At 36.1% G+C, this 15,094-nt stretch overlaps 2 protein-coding genes across 2 annotated transcripts; one reads left to right on the top strand and one right to left on the bottom strand.

Moving 5' to 3' along the window:
* The first annotated feature begins 801 nt into the window (after positions 1–801).
* mtx2 (metaxin 2) lies at positions 802–5,235 on the top strand. The gene is made up of 10 exons (XM_079882771.1): positions 802–1,012; positions 1,394–1,441; positions 1,548–1,594; positions 1,713–1,785; positions 1,961–2,037; positions 2,118–2,210; positions 2,855–2,893; positions 3,020–3,145; positions 3,273–3,349; positions 3,902–5,235. Exons 1-10 carry the CDS (start codon positions 973–975, stop codon positions 4,104–4,106), a joined length of 825 nt encoding a protein of 274 aa, XP_079738897.1. The 5' UTR covers positions 802–972; the 3' UTR covers positions 4,107–5,235.
* On the bottom strand, positions 4,700–14,510 carry nfe2l2b (nfe2 like bZIP transcription factor 2b). The gene is made up of 5 exons (XM_079882770.1): positions 14,397–14,510; positions 11,138–11,350; positions 10,830–10,988; positions 6,032–7,411; positions 4,700–5,834 (listed from the first exon to the last, which is right to left on the bottom strand). Exons 1-4 carry the CDS (start codon positions 14,430–14,432, stop codon positions 6,170–6,172), a joined length of 1,650 nt encoding a protein of 549 aa, XP_079738896.1. The 5' UTR covers positions 14,433–14,510; the 3' UTR covers positions 4,700–5,834; positions 6,032–6,169.
* Between the last annotated feature and the right edge of the window lie 584 nt (positions 14,511–15,094).

Raw genomic sequence — 15,094 nt, 5'->3', positions numbered from 1 at the left:
GGAGAGGATGACCGGGGCCATGTATTGCGAGATTTTGGGGAACAACCTCCTTCCCTCAGTTAGAGCATTGAAGATGGGTCGAGGCTGGGTCTTCCAACATGACAATGACCCGAAGCACACAGCCAGGATAACCAAGGAGTGGCTCTGTAAGAAGCATATCAAGGTTCTGGCGTGGCCTAGCCAGTCTCCAGACCTAAACCCAATAGAGAATCTTTGGAGGGAGCTCAAACTCCGTGTTTCTCAGCGACAGCCCAGAAACCTGACTGATCTAGAGAAGATCTGTGTGGAGGAGTGGGCCAAAATCCCTCCTGCAGTGTGTGCACACCTGGTGAAAAACTACAGGAAACGTTTGACCTCTGTAATTGCAAACAAAGGCTACTGTACCAAATATTAACATTGATTTTCTCAGGTGTTCAAATACTTATTTGCAGCTGTATCATACAAATAAATAGTTAAAAAATCATACATTGTGATTTCTGGATTTTTTTTTTTAGATTATGTCTCTCACAGAGGACATGCACCTACGATGACAATTTCAGACCCCTCCATGATTTCTAAGTGGGAGAACTTGCAAAATAGCAGGGTGTTCAAATACTTATTTTCCTCACTGTATATATATATATATATATATATATATATATATATATATATATATATATATATATATATATATATACAGTGTATATATATATTTGTTTGTTTCATTATGTTTGTTTCATTATTTTCCTAAACATTGACGCTCCATACTCCAGTTCAGTAGTTGGCGGTAATGCACCATAAGCTGGTTTGCCAACCGCCAATATAACAAAAAGAAAAAGAAGAAGAAGGAGGAGGAACGTGATTGGCCAGAAAGCAGGAAAAACTTCTGGGTGACGTCACTACACGGGGACAGGAGCTTGCTTTGCCCTTGCGTGGGAAATTAATACCATCTCGTTGTTGTGCTTCGATTAAAGTAGATTTTTCTGCGCTGTCATGTCTCTTGCTGCAGAGGCTTTCGTCTCTCAGATTGCAGGTAATGTTTACGCTTGTGTGTAATGTAGCGAGACCATAGGCGTGTTAGTGCTTTGTGCTAGAGATGGGCAGGTTAGGATGATAATCTGTAACGTTACTTCTTTTCATCATAGTCATTTAATTTCTCTCCATATTAGTTGAGAAAAACCAACATTTCTGGTCACGAGTCTGTTATAAATGTATCAGATGTCTTTACAACAGTTAAGTTAGAGTTCTGTTGTTTGCAATGCTATTTTCAGGGTCAAAGATAGAGAAACCTATTAAATATTATAATGTGGTCTCACATAGGTGGATATTTAAGGGTCAGAGTTTCTGAAAAATTGAAAGATACAGTATTGTTTGCGAAATGTATATTTCCAGTTGTATTGTTTTTCTCTTGCAGCTGCTGAGCCATGGCCTGAAAATGCTACTCTGTACCAACCTCTTAAAGGTAACTGTTTTTTGTTTGTTTGTCACATTTACATTTAGCATGAGATTTTTACAACCATAAAATAAATGAAATGAACATTAATATGGTTTCCTTTTTTGGTGTGCAGAGGATCAAATCCTGCTGTCAGATTCTGCGTCCTCGCTGGCAGTTCAGGTGAAAAGTTGTGCTATAATCATTCACACGCTCACCGATTCACATCTTCAAAAACCAGAATAGTTTGTCACTTGTTTTAGGTTTATTTATATATAGGTAATTAAATCTTGTTTTGCAGACTTTCCTGAGGATGTGCGGCCTGCCAGTGCAGGTGTCCTGCCGTGCCAATGCTGAATACATGTCACCGTCAGGTGAGTAACCAAATTCTCCTAATTTTACAGTCATTTTCATGTTTTTGTTTCATTTATGGGATTTGTTTATTCTTATCTTATGTTGGAAAGCTAGTGGTAAAGAGCTCTGTTTTCATCAGAATGAGTTAGTGATTGTTCATATGTCTTATAATGACTCTTCCTCTCTGTTCATTAGGGAAGGTTCCTTTTATCCACGTTGGAAATCAAGTTGTATCAGAATTGGGGCCGATTGTTCAATTCACAAAGGCAAAGGTAACTTTCTCACTCTAAAAAACAAACTCCACATGAATACTAGAATATTTGACTGTTGGTTGACATTGAGCTGTCCATAGGGTCATGCTCTGAGTGACGGGTTGGATGATGTCCAGAGGGCAGAGATGAAGGCTTACATGGAGTTGGTCAATAACATGCTGCTGACTGCAGAGGTACAGACCTGCACACATCAGCACGTCTTTGTGTATTACATACACTACCGCTCAGTTTGAGGTCGATTGGATTAAAAAAAAAAAAGTCTCTTATGCCAAACCGGCAGTTATTTGGCCAGAGTAATACTGTGAAATGTTATAGAACTGAAATAAAACTGTTTTCTATTTTTATATATTTTCAAATGTGATTTATTCCTGTGAATTTTCAGTATCATTACTCTAGTCTTCAGTGTCACATGATCCTTCAGAAATCATTCTAATATGCTGATTTGGAGCTCAAGGAACAATTCTTATTATTATCAATATTGATAACAGTTGTGTTGCTTAATAGTTTTGTGGAAACCGTGATACATTTTTTTCAGCATTCTTTGATGAATAGAATGGTCAAACAAGCAGCATTTATTTGAAATTGAGGCTTTTACATTTTTACAATAACATTCGATTTAATCTTCAAATCTTACTGTCCCCAAACTTTTGAATGGTAGGGTATTTATTAGCCACATACAAAAAAATCAGATTGATACATTTGTTACAAATGCCAAAATTTTCAGCACATTATGTATCTTTGCTCATGGATTGTGTTATTTGAGTATTATATGGTTAAACATATAATAAACTGTGCAAACTTTGCCTCTTCTTTCTAGTTGTATATCCAGTGGTGTGATGACTATACTGCTACAGAGGTATGTTTCACATATAAGGACATCCACAAATCATATATAACGCATATCTTATCAAAGATGACATCTATGGCACCACATGTCAGCATATATGATCATGGTATGCATTTAATGGTAATATGTGTTCAGATCTCTAGGCCACGATACAGTAGTCCCTATTCTTGGCCCCTCAATCACGTTCTGGCCTATCAGAAGCAGTGGGAGATACGGAGGAAGATGAATGCAATTGGATGGTCTGGAAAGAATCTGGAGCAGGTATTTTTATTTGTGTGTGTGCAGATAAATGAAGTGTAATTCATTGACCCAGTTAGTTTGTCTTTTTCTTTAATAAATGGAGCCAATGTACACTACATAAGGCTTTGTGTGGGTTTTCTCTTCTCAGGTGTATGAAGATGTGAGTCAGTGCTGTCAGGCCTTGTCACAGCGATTAGGAACACAGCCCTACTTTTTCAACAAACAGTATGTTTTGTGCACATACACTATCGTTTTTTTAAAGAGATTAATACTCTTATTCAGCTAGGATGCATGAAATTGGTAAAAAAAAAAAAAAAAAGTAGCAGGAAAAACATTTATAATGTTGCAATATTTCAAGTAACTGCTGTTCTTTTGAACTTTCTATTCATCAAAGAATCCTGAAAAAATGCTTCATGGTTTCAACATTGATAATAATAAGAAATGTTTCATGAGCAGAAAATCAGCATATTACAATGATTTCTGAAGGATCATGTGACACTGAAGACTAGAGTAATTCAGCTTTGTCATAACAGGAATATATTACCATTTATATATATATATATATATATATATATATATATATATATATATATATATATATATATATATTTATTTTTAATATTAAAGATATTTTAATTTGTATAAATATTTCCACAGCATTACTGTTTCTGCTGAATTGTAAATGTAGTAAATGAAGCTTTGTACACATTCAGACATGCAGCATAATTCAATTATTGCATGGTGCCTTTGCTAATTGTTGTACTTTAAATGTCACAGGCCAACTGAACTAGACGCTCTGGTGTTTGGTCATCTTTTCACCATACTCACCACACAACTGACCAGCGACGAGCTTGCTGAAAAGGTTAAATCCTACACCAACCTGCTTTCTTTTTGCCATCGTATTGAACAGACTTACTTTAAGGAGCACGACCGAGAAGGCCAGTTTGGGTCCTCGCGCCATTCCAAAAGCTCTCTTCCCTGAGGACCACCCTTTGCCCATTATTTCTCACTCCTTTGATCAGGCTGAAATGATTGACATCTTTGATATCCTTATGTGGATTAAAAGACTTAAAATATCAAACAGATCAGTAGGAGGGAGAAAAGGGGCATTAAATAAAGGTTTGTGAATATTTAAAGTATTCCCAACACGTTTCCGAACTACTCCTTTGCCTGTTTGTTATGCCATAACGGGAACTTGCCTGCCGCAACAGTAGAACTAGGTTTCGTGTATAAGGATTTAGTTGATGTAAATCTTTTTTCCACTGTGTGATGCCTTTGTCTGATGTGTAAATGGAAAGTGCCTATGAAGTAAATAAACTTCAAGTTGGACGTTTGTTTGTTTCTGTGTTAATAATGTCTTTTCATGCAAATTCTAAATGTGTTATATGTAGGCTATGGTATGTATTTTAAAACGTTGTAATGTAAAGGCAGATCTCTAATATTGATGAAACACTCCCAGCATAATTTTGCTGTTTTTGCTCCAGCAGGGGGCACATTAATGCTGCATAAAATTAAAAGCATAGCCAATAGTCAACATTTAGTGAATACATAAATGGATCTTGTGAAATTGTATTTAGCTTTTAAACAGTGTTTATTGGATTTAAATATATAAAGGAATTACATGACAATCTTATGTAGAGTTTTAGAATACTAAATCCATTGTATGTGGTTAAAGCTTGCATATTAATTAGAACACACAAGTACTCAAAAAGCAGATTTGTGTTTCAGATATACAGTATTTGCATCAAATCTTTAGTAAAAGATACATTTTCATCTGAATATTTATCTTTGACAGACTTCCAAAATGCTTACATTTTCCAACTACATCATGAATATTCAGTTTATGCAGAATCTTATCATATAATCTGTAAAGTTGTCAATAAATAACCTCTGCCCAAGCTCTACCCATGAGGCTAGTATTACTTGTGATATGGATCTACATGAGTAGGTCTACACATATATATTTTCTATATATTTTAAATACACAGCATACTGTACTGTTCAAACGAAGGTCAACAAGATTTTTTTTAAAGAAATTAAAGATTATCCAGCAAGGATGAATTAAATTGCCTGAAAGTAACAGTAAAGACTTTTATATTATTACAAAAAAATATTTTAACTAAATGCTGTTCTTTTGAACATTCTATTCATCAAAGAATCATGAAAAATGTATGTGTGTACAATTTGTACAACTCTTTTCAACATGGATAATAAAAAGAAATGTTTCCCGAGCACCAAATCGGCATATTGGATTGATTTCTGAAAGATCATGTGACACTTAAGACTGGAGTAATGATGCTGAAAATTCAACTTTGCCATCACTAATAAATTACATTTTAAAATATATTAAAATAGAAAAGAGTTCTTTTAAATTATAGAAATATTTCACAATATTGCTGTTGGTACTGTATTTTTGATATAATAAATGCAGCCTTGGTGAGCATGAGAGACATTAAACATCTTCCAGATCTCAAGCTTTTGAACAGAACTGAGTTTGCATTAGCTAGACCAGCCTCATTATTCAAGCTAAAGATGTACATTTTATAATACCATAGTTGTCAGACTTTATTGCTAATTTGAAATAATTAGCTTAGTAAAATGTAACATTGACAACATTTTGGAGATTTCAGTGTTTCCCCATTCAAATAAACAGTATCTGTACTGCATGACTGAAAACAGCAGGTTTAATGCTCTTATGATGCTCTTTTAACTGGTTAAACCAGGGTTCACCAATCTCTGTCCTGGAGGGCCGCTGTCCTGCAGAGTTTGGTTCCAACCCCAATTAAACACACCTGAACCAGCTAATTAAGGTCTCACTAGTACTAGAAACTTTCAAACAGGTGTGTTGGAGCTGGTTGGAGCTAAACTCTGCAGGACAGCGGCCCTCCAGGACTGAGATTGGTGAACCCTGGGTTAAACTGATAAACCAACCCTTAACAAAATCTGCTCACAAGTGGTCAAAAGAGATGCATGTGAATGCCAGACATAAACAGGGCCAATGACTCCACAACAACTGGAATCTTTGCTGTAGGTACTTCAGGTGTGTTATACAGCAGTAGCTACATCCTCTGACAGTGTATTTTTCTTGTTGGCCGTTCTACGTGGCAGCAGGTAAACCGTGCCGTCAGTGCTGTGTTGTAGTTTGTACTCTTTAGGATTGTAGGAGTTTCCATGCTCATCTCTCAGCTGTCTGAACACCTCATTGTAGAGATTCCTGAGCTTCTCTTTCGTCTCGCGAAGATCTCTAGTGTTTCTCTCTTTTTCTTCCTTGCTTTTATCCTGCTCCCTCTTCAGAACCTCAATCTCGTCTTCGAGATCAACGAGACTATTCAGCTTTCGTTTGCGACAGCTCTGGGCTGCCATTTTATTTTTGCCACGTCTTCGAATGTCTCTTATGAGTGCATGTTGAGCGTTGTTAAGTTTGCAGGAGCTGATGGCTTCGTTAAATGCTTCCACGGGCAGGTTGATGATGTCATGCACACTAAGCGGCAAACTCAGCGCTCGGGCTCGCTGTTCATCACGACACGCACGCCGGACACCTGCAGCTCTGCTTGTGAGATTTGACTGAGGTTCTCTTTGTGAATATTCAGGTGTTGATTCATTTTGAGTTTGGTGTTGTGCACACATAGCAGTTTCATACATTGTTGCCTCTATAGTCTCAGAGTGGAGAGATAAAGGCAGCAGATCGCTGTAATCTGACTGGATGCTCTCCAGCTCATCCTTTTCTGATTGGCCGTTGCTTAAGGTGTCAGCCGCATAGAGGGATGTTTCTAAATCCACAGAGCTAACAGAAGCAGAGTCATCAAAACCCAGAAGAATGTGACGCTCCTCAAATTGTGAAAGCATTTGTGGAGCGTTCCTTCCAGGCGCACTATTTAATTGTTCTGGTTCACTGACTGTGCTAGTATTGATGGTATATGTATTTATATCAGGGCAAAACTCACTGAGGGTTGAATCGCTTGAGTTTATTTGGCATTTATTTAAAATTCCTTGATTCTTAGGGGTACTACAGCTGTAAATTGTGTTTGAAGGTGAAGGTGTAAGATTGCCTGGATCTGAGAACGTCTGTATGCATGTTTCTAGGACTTCTAATGGGTCAGAGGGCATGCACGACAAAGGCTGAGCAACCTCATAAGAGTCTGCTATTGTCTGTGTGACTTCACTGATGCCATCTGTTGAGTTTTCCCTCTGTGGTTCTGGTAGTTGATGGTGGCAAATTTCGGTGATATCCGAAACAAAAGTTTCGGGCAAACTTGAGCCCTCAGACTCCAAGACATCCAGATAATACTAACAGAGAAACAAAACAGTATATCAAATACATTAGGCATATTTAAATAATTTTATGTTAAGAACAATTTTATTCTGATAATTTATAGTGAGGCATGCTATAGGCAACCCATCAAACATTTAAACTTTTTTGGAGTTGATCATTAGACATTTTTTTTTCCCTTGTATTAAAAATTATTACATTTATTTGATAAATTGTGCATTATTTATCTGGCCACTAAGATTTTAGTGCAAATGTACATACGTAGACTGTACAAATCATACTTTCGGTCATCTGACCGGTATCAATTTGTATCAGTAAATTAAGAGGTGCCATATCGATCACAAGTTCAGCATGGAGTACCTCAAGGCTCAGTACTAGGACCATTGCTTTTCACCCTGTTCATGCTACCCTTGGGAGATATCATTAGGAAGAATTCCGTTAGTTTTCACTGTTACGCTGATGATACTCAACTCTATATTTCTTCACGGCCTGACGAAACATCATTAAATTTTTGCATTCCGTTAATTTTGTGAATTGGTATTAGTCATTTCCTACTACTTCCTACTGCTGAAAAACAGAGGTTTTAATTATCGAACCAAAAACCTCAGCATGTAATAACCTAGAATACTGTCTAACACTTGATGGCTGCTCTGTCAAGTCTTCATCATCCGAACCTGGGTGTGCCAATCTTTCATTTAAAAGCCACATTTTAGCATCTGAAAAAAACAAAATTTTCCATCTTAAAAATATATCTAAATTACGACATATGCTCTCAATGACAAATGCAAAAAAGTTAGTTCATGTGTTAATGACCTCAAGGCTAGATTATTGTAATGCTCTACTGGGTGGTTGCCCTGCACTCTTAATAAACAAACTCCAGCTAGTTCAAAACGCAGCAGCTCGAGTTCTTACTAGAACTAGGAAGTATGACCATATTAGCCCGGTTCTGTCAACACTGCAATAGCTCCCTATTAAACATTGCATACATTTTAAAATCTTGCTAATTACTTACAAAGCACTAAAACGTTTATTTCCTCAGTACTTGAGCGAGCTCTTAACGCGTTATAGTCCTTCATATCTATTGCAATCTCAAAATTCTTGCCAGTTGATAAAACCTAGAATATCAAAATCAACTGCATGTGGTAGATCCTTTTCCTACTCAGCACCCAAACTTTGGAAGTCTTCTTAGCATTGTTCAAGAAGCAGACACACTCTGTCAGTTTAAATCTAGACTTAAAACACATCTCTTTAACCTGGTATACACATTACCACATTTATATTCACATCCGTTAAATGATTGTAAGGCTGCATAAATTAGGTCAACCGGAACCGGGAACACTTCCTGTAACACCTGATGAACTTGTTACATCATAAAAAGAATGACAACTATGCTAATATTAGTCTCTCTGTTTATCCTGAGGTTACCATAGTCAGCTGGATCCGGGTAGTATCCAGATCGGATGGTGGACCTGCACCTAGACACGACCTCATCACAGCCCTGAATGTCAGCAGAGATCCTGTCAACTAGACAATCCCCTGAGAAGGCCTCGTCGACACGATAGCCATCGGCACAGTTTCTTCAGCAAAACCACAAGAACCAGACAAGGTCTCTGCACAGACCCCTATGGCCAGCTTCGTCTCCATACTGGCGTGATGAATCCGATCTTCAAGCAAAATGAACTGGATGAAAAATATTTGAACGCTACCAATCCACAATCTGACTTCTGACTTGTGATGCAGCCTGAATCATAATCACACCGTGTTTGTTCATTGGCCAGAGGAGAACTGGCCCCCCAACCCGAGCATGGTTTCTCTTAAGGTTTTTTCTCCATTTCGGTCACCTGATGGAGTTTGGGTTCCTTGCCACTGACGCCTCTGGCTTGCTTAGTTGAGACCACTTAATACTCAACAATATTATTGATTTGACTGCATGATAACTGAACTAAGCAGTGACGATGACACACATCATTTTCTGCAGTGCTGCTTTATAGTGGAAATGAAGTAATTTTATAATTGATGATCTTTACAACGGAACTGAATCAACACTGAACTGACTTCAGCTGAACAATGACACGGTTTTCTTTCAGAGCTTCTGTACAGCCTAAATGAACTGTTTGCATCACTGAATCATTTTCCTGTCATCACTGTAAAGCTGCTTTGAAACAATCTGTATTGTATAAAGTGCTATATAAATAAAGGTGACTTGTCTTGTACATGATAAACTAAATTATATACACTACTTATCAAATGTTTGGGGTCAGAAAGATTTTTTTTTAAAGAAATTAATATATTTATTTAGCCAGGAGGCATTTAATCAATCAAAAGACATTTACAAAATATTTATCTTCTAAAAAAATTATCAGAACTTTCTATTCATTAATGGCTAACTTATTATGTATAATAAGTACATTACAGTTCAAAGGTTTGGGGTCAGTCATTTTTTGTTGTTGTTGTTGCAGAAATTAATACTTTTATTGTTAGCAAGGAGGCATTAAAGATAAACTTTTAAATGATTGCAATAACATTCTATCTAAATAAATGCTGAATTCTTTTGAACACTCTTTTCCCTTAAAGAATCCTGAAAAAAAATGTATCATGGTTTCCACAAAAATTAACAGCTGTTTTCAACATTGATAATAATAGGAAATGCTATTATTATTTTTAAAGAATTTTTTAAGAAATAAAATTACATTTTTTAATATAGTACATTATAAAACAGATCATTTTTCACAAATATTACTGTTTTACTTTTTACTATATTTTGGAATCTTCATATATATTAGAACGCCTATTTCAGTGATGATAGGGACATTACCTGCATGCTATATACTTTAAACATTAACTCACTGTATCTCAGATAAGCACACACCTCAAATTAATGACTATTGCTTTTTAATATGGCTGATTAGATATATGGTACTATTTGCTTACATTAATTTTTACCTAAATATATTGAACAGCTAAGAAGTTAAGATTAGTATGAAACAACATACTTTTATAAAATTATGTTATTGTATCATTTAAAGTTACGAAAAGAATTACCCCTCACTTTACAACTAAGATTTTTTTTTTGTACTTTTAATTTTTTATTTATTATACATTAAATTATATTTGAAATTAAACTATGATTTATTTATAAAGCACATTTTAAATATACAGAGGTTGAGCCAAAGTAACTATTTAGAAAAAATAATATAAGAATAATTATATTTATAAATATATGTATATGTATATATATATAGAGAGAGAGAGAGAGAGAGAGAGAGAGAGAGAGAGAGAGAGAGAGAGAGAGAAACTATTACAATTACTACTAGGTTACTTAAATCTAATGTTACTTAGTCTGTAAATCGAAAATGTATTACTAAACTCAAAAGACAATCATGTACCAGTTCAGGCATGTCTGTGTGTGTCTTTCTGCATTGTGTGCATAAGCACCTGTAAGTCTGGCAGTGACAGAAGTTCACTAAAAGCCTGCTCCTGAGAAGGAAGCTTCTGAGACTTCGAGAATAGCAGGGCAGAAAGCAGGGGATTCTGGGTAACGGGTGAATGCTGAGTAGACACCGTAGAGGGCAACGTCTCTGAGAAGGGCACAGCCTAAAACATAGGTAAAATAACTCTGTAAGCAACACTACTCAATAGAGAGTGAGTGGGTGTGTGTGCAGGCGCTATTTTGAGAGAATGAATGGTTTTCTATATTAATTAAGGGATGCACAGTGTTTATATGTAGTTAATCAAATGGTTACCTGGGAGTTCACAGGTGAAGACGTAGGCAAAAACTCTCCAGTCTCCTTGTCAAGTTTCTGTAACCTTTGCATTATCCTTTCAAGCTCTCTCTCGCTTTTCAACTGTCTCTCGCTTGCTCTCATGGTCTCCTCCTTCTGCCGAAGGCATCCATCAAAGATCTCTCGTTCCACCCCCAAATCGACATCCTGCCTCCATAAAATATCAATCAAATCCTAAACACAGAGACATAATGGAAAACAGACAATTTACCATGTTTGTATGTGGCCGTACACGCTCATATTACAATAAGAGCATGTTTGCATAAACCTTCTGTGAACTCTCTGGCAAAATCAGTCATGTTTTTGTACGTGATTTGCATTCACATTCATTTGCCTTGCAGGTGCACCTTCTTACCAAATACACCTGTAAACTGGTCATATGAGTGAAACAGGTTGGTGTAGCATAACAATAAAAAAAAAATTATACAGTAAATACGTTTTTACTTTACATATCAGACAATGGTTCTCAACCAGGGAGCATTAGCCAAACTTCAAGCTTCAAACTTCATGACTTAAAAAAAAAAAAAAATTAAACCAAGATGACAAAACAAGGATTAAAATAAGCTTAAACAACAACCAATTAAGATATGTTTTATTTTAATACACCACCTCATTAGTTTTTCTTTGAAGAATCAAGGATCCCACTGTTTTGGAAAACCTGCATAGGCTGAAAAAGTCATGTAAATATATAGAATCTTATAACTCCATGGGCATTCACAAACGGCTGGAGAAGTTATGGGGTCGTACGATATTGTTGTGGACAAAAAAAAAAAGATATAAGATCCCTTGTAATCACTTCTGTTGATATCATAAAATGGTAATCTGAGAATTTATGAGCCCTGATTGTATATGGTCAGAGGTTGTGCTGCCACTGAGGGAGCTTATTCACATGATATATGACACGAGACCAATAAAGTGCTTTAGTGTTTTCTACTTTGTTTTCTACTCAAAATAATATCAATGACATCTGTGGTGCGCACTACAAGTTGTAGAACTGAAAATAGAAACAGTTCAGTTCAGTTCAGATCAGGGAAGTTCATGTCAGTTCATATCAGTTCAGATAAGGGCAGATAAGGGCAGGTAAGTTCATTTCAGATCAGATCAATTCAGGTAAAGGGGTAAATGTTGTCTGGTTGGCACAGTCCAGTTGATTGGCTGAAAACAAACAAACCTGAATGCAGGTTAAAAAAAAAACTGAGTACCCATGAGCAAAGATGACAGAATCTTTGGGGAGAAGAACATGCAGGACATCTGTTTCTCCAGGCACAACACACCTTTCAGTTCAGTTTAAGATTAGTTCATTTCATGTTAATTTAGCCTAGTTCTGACTGAATTTCTATCAGCAAACAAGATTGGACAGAGGCAAAGAAAATGATAGTCATTTATTTAACATACCATCTCTCTCAGAGAATCACCCAGCAGGGAACAACAGGAGTCAGATTGTCATTTACTATAGTTTAAAGCTTAATTTGTAATCCATTTTTCAATTCACTATCAGTATTAGATATTACCAATGGTGTTTACAAGGTGGAAGATAGAGCACATTGTACAACAGTGGCAATGATTAAAATGTTTTCAAGCATATTTTAGCACTATCAGACCCCGTAACTAGTGTATGTTCATTCCAGCTTTGCTGTTTCTGTGTATGTGTGTTAACCTGAAGGCCATGACACCGCAGTCCTTTGAGTGAGCGCACTTTATATGCTGGTACACAAACAAAACTGCCGTGCTCATCGCATTTGTAATGGAGTCGGTCATAAAGGCCTTGAACTTGTCTCGCTGGAGTCACGCAAGTAAATAAATGCTACAGATTATGTAGGGGATTGTGAATTTAATTCACTAAGCAACTGCGGAAAAACAAATCATCATATAATGAAAAAAAATCCAGAACAAGAATAACTGGGAGAAAGAAGGTATAAAGGTGAGCTGAGTGAAAGGTGAATACTCACGCCTACAGCTGGGTGATGAATGTGATGATGCAACTGTGTTAAAGTGTATACAGGCTGATAGAGCCTTGTGTGCATAAAGGACAACGGATTTGTGAATTAACTCTTCTCTCTGGGGTAAATGGCTATCCACCCTGAAACAGTAGTGCGGTAGTAGGTGTGTCTGGATCAGGTGCACAAAGTGAAATGTTTATTTAACCAACCCACTCACTTGAATTCGTGACAGCCAAGACAATTTTTTTGTTTTTTCTGGGTGGCCTCCCCCTGCGTCAGAGATCTCGGCCACAAAGTTTTTCTCATTGTCCGCCATTCCCCATTTATAGCCTAATATTCATAAAAAAGGATCAATTTGCAAAATTTTAAAATATGTTCTAACTGCATTTTTTTTTTTTTAAATGCTACTGCGCATATAATTACTTAATTAAAATAATTATTATGCTGTCACATGAATATAAGGTCCGTATAACAAATTATGCTAGACCACCAAAATACTTTACAATTCTGAGCCATTTGTGTGATATCTAAGGTGATTTACCACCGGTAAACAGGTGTTATCCAACACATTAACTGGTTACAAAAAATTGACAAATATTTTTGTTTATGACAAACGTTGGGGTCAGTATGATTTTTTATGTTTTTGAAAGAGGTCTCTTATGCTCACCAACCAAAGATACATTTATTAGATCAATAATCAAGTAAAACAGTAATTTTGTGAAATTGTATTACAATCTTTTTTTTTTTTAAAAATCCTATTTTAATATATATATATAAAAAAAATATATAAAAAAAAAAGTTCATGTGATGGCATCATATGATCCTTTAGAAATCATTGTAATATGATACACACATACACACATACACACACACACACACACACACACACACACACACACACACACACACTTTCCCAAAATCTGTATTTTAATGATTGCTTTCTTAACTGGTTGGATCATTACATTTCTTATTATTTTACTAAAAAGAGGTTGAGATTCTGAGAAGCCAGTTTAGAAAAGTGGCTTACAAGCTGAAATTAAATATTATTAGACAAACTCATTGGAATTTTAACCTTACTTAAGTTGTAGGTCACTTTTCTTTCAAGCTCATCTCAGTAAGTCACAAATTATAGGAAAAACACTTCAAAACCAAATGAGTCCTTGATTTTTTTTCCCCATAAGTTGCACCAAAGTTCATTGATGTTTCATGAACCCAGTCCAGTGTGAATGTTTAACAAAATATATTTGGTTTCTCATGAAAATATTGTTTTTTAAACTTACCGAATCATGTAGAAACTGAGCTGAAGGGTCGTCCATGTCTTCAAGCTGCCGTGGATAAAATTGTCTGATGGAGGACTAATATAAGCGGCAGCAAAAGCACATTGCTGAATCAAATCTGACGACACGCGTGTGTAACAGATCACAAATACAGAGAGGACTCGCCCACATTATCCATCAGCCAATCAAAAATCAGATAACAAATTCAGGGACAAAACGTCAGCCAATCAAACGGCAAAACACAAATATTAACATTGGCCCGCCTCCTACAAAGCAGCCTTCAACGAGACATGCCTACAACACTTTATAACATGCCATTACAAACCTTTTTGCTTATCAAGGAAAAAGTTGATAAAATCTATTTTGATTATTTACATACACAAACATATAGAAGCACAAGTTTACCTCATTAAAACGTAAAATGACATAAAAATCGCTCTGATTTTCTTTCCAGAACTATAGGCAACCACAAATATAATTTAATATAAGTTTAATGGCCAAGTAAAACGAGGATGAACCTCTTGTGAGGATGAACCGCGTAACGAACCGCTCCCAGTATTAAACGTGCACAATGTAGCCTACAATGCATTGGATTATGAAGTACAACGAAATATATAGGATATATTTAAACAGCTTTTTAAATGAATCAATTGTAGGCTACGTCTTTCAAGAATTTCATCCCCCTCAGCTTTCAACACGCC

This window comes from Squalius cephalus, assembly GCF_949319135.1.
Source record: "Squalius cephalus genome assembly, chromosome: 10".
In the NCBI taxonomy this organism is placed as follows: Eukaryota; Metazoa; Chordata; class Actinopteri; order Cypriniformes; family Leuciscidae; genus Squalius; species Squalius cephalus.
The sequence above is the reverse complement of the archived record's forward strand: the minus strand, read 5'-3'. Positions and strand labels throughout refer to the sequence as shown.

What these genes read in the sequence shown, in the direction of transcription:
- mtx2 (XM_079882771.1), top strand. Translation starts at nt 973, where the DNA reads ATGTCTCTTGCTGCAGAGGCTTTCGTCTCTCAGATTGCAG. An exon ending in TGAATACATGTCACCGTCAG is followed by an intron (nt 1,786 to 1,960) that starts GTGAGTAACCAA and finishes TCTGTTCATTAG; the next exon opens with GGAAGGTTCCTTTTATCCAC. An exon ending in CTGGAAAGAATCTGGAGCAG is followed by an intron (nt 3,146 to 3,272) that starts GTATTTTTATTT and finishes TTCTCTTCTCAG; the next exon opens with GTGTATGAAGATGTGAGTCA.
- nfe2l2b (XM_079882770.1), bottom strand. Translation starts at nt 14,432, where the DNA reads ATGGACGACCCTTCAGCTCAGTTTCTACATGATTCG. An exon ending in CTCAGTTTCTACATGATTCG is followed by an intron (nt 11,351 to 14,396) that starts GTAAGTTTAAAA and finishes CTCTGTGTTTAG; the next exon opens with GATTTGATTGATATTTTATG. An exon ending in TGTCACTGCCAGACTTACAG is followed by an intron (nt 7,412 to 10,829) that starts GTGCTTATGCAC and finishes TTTCTCTGTTAG; the next exon opens with TATTATCTGGATGTCTTGGA.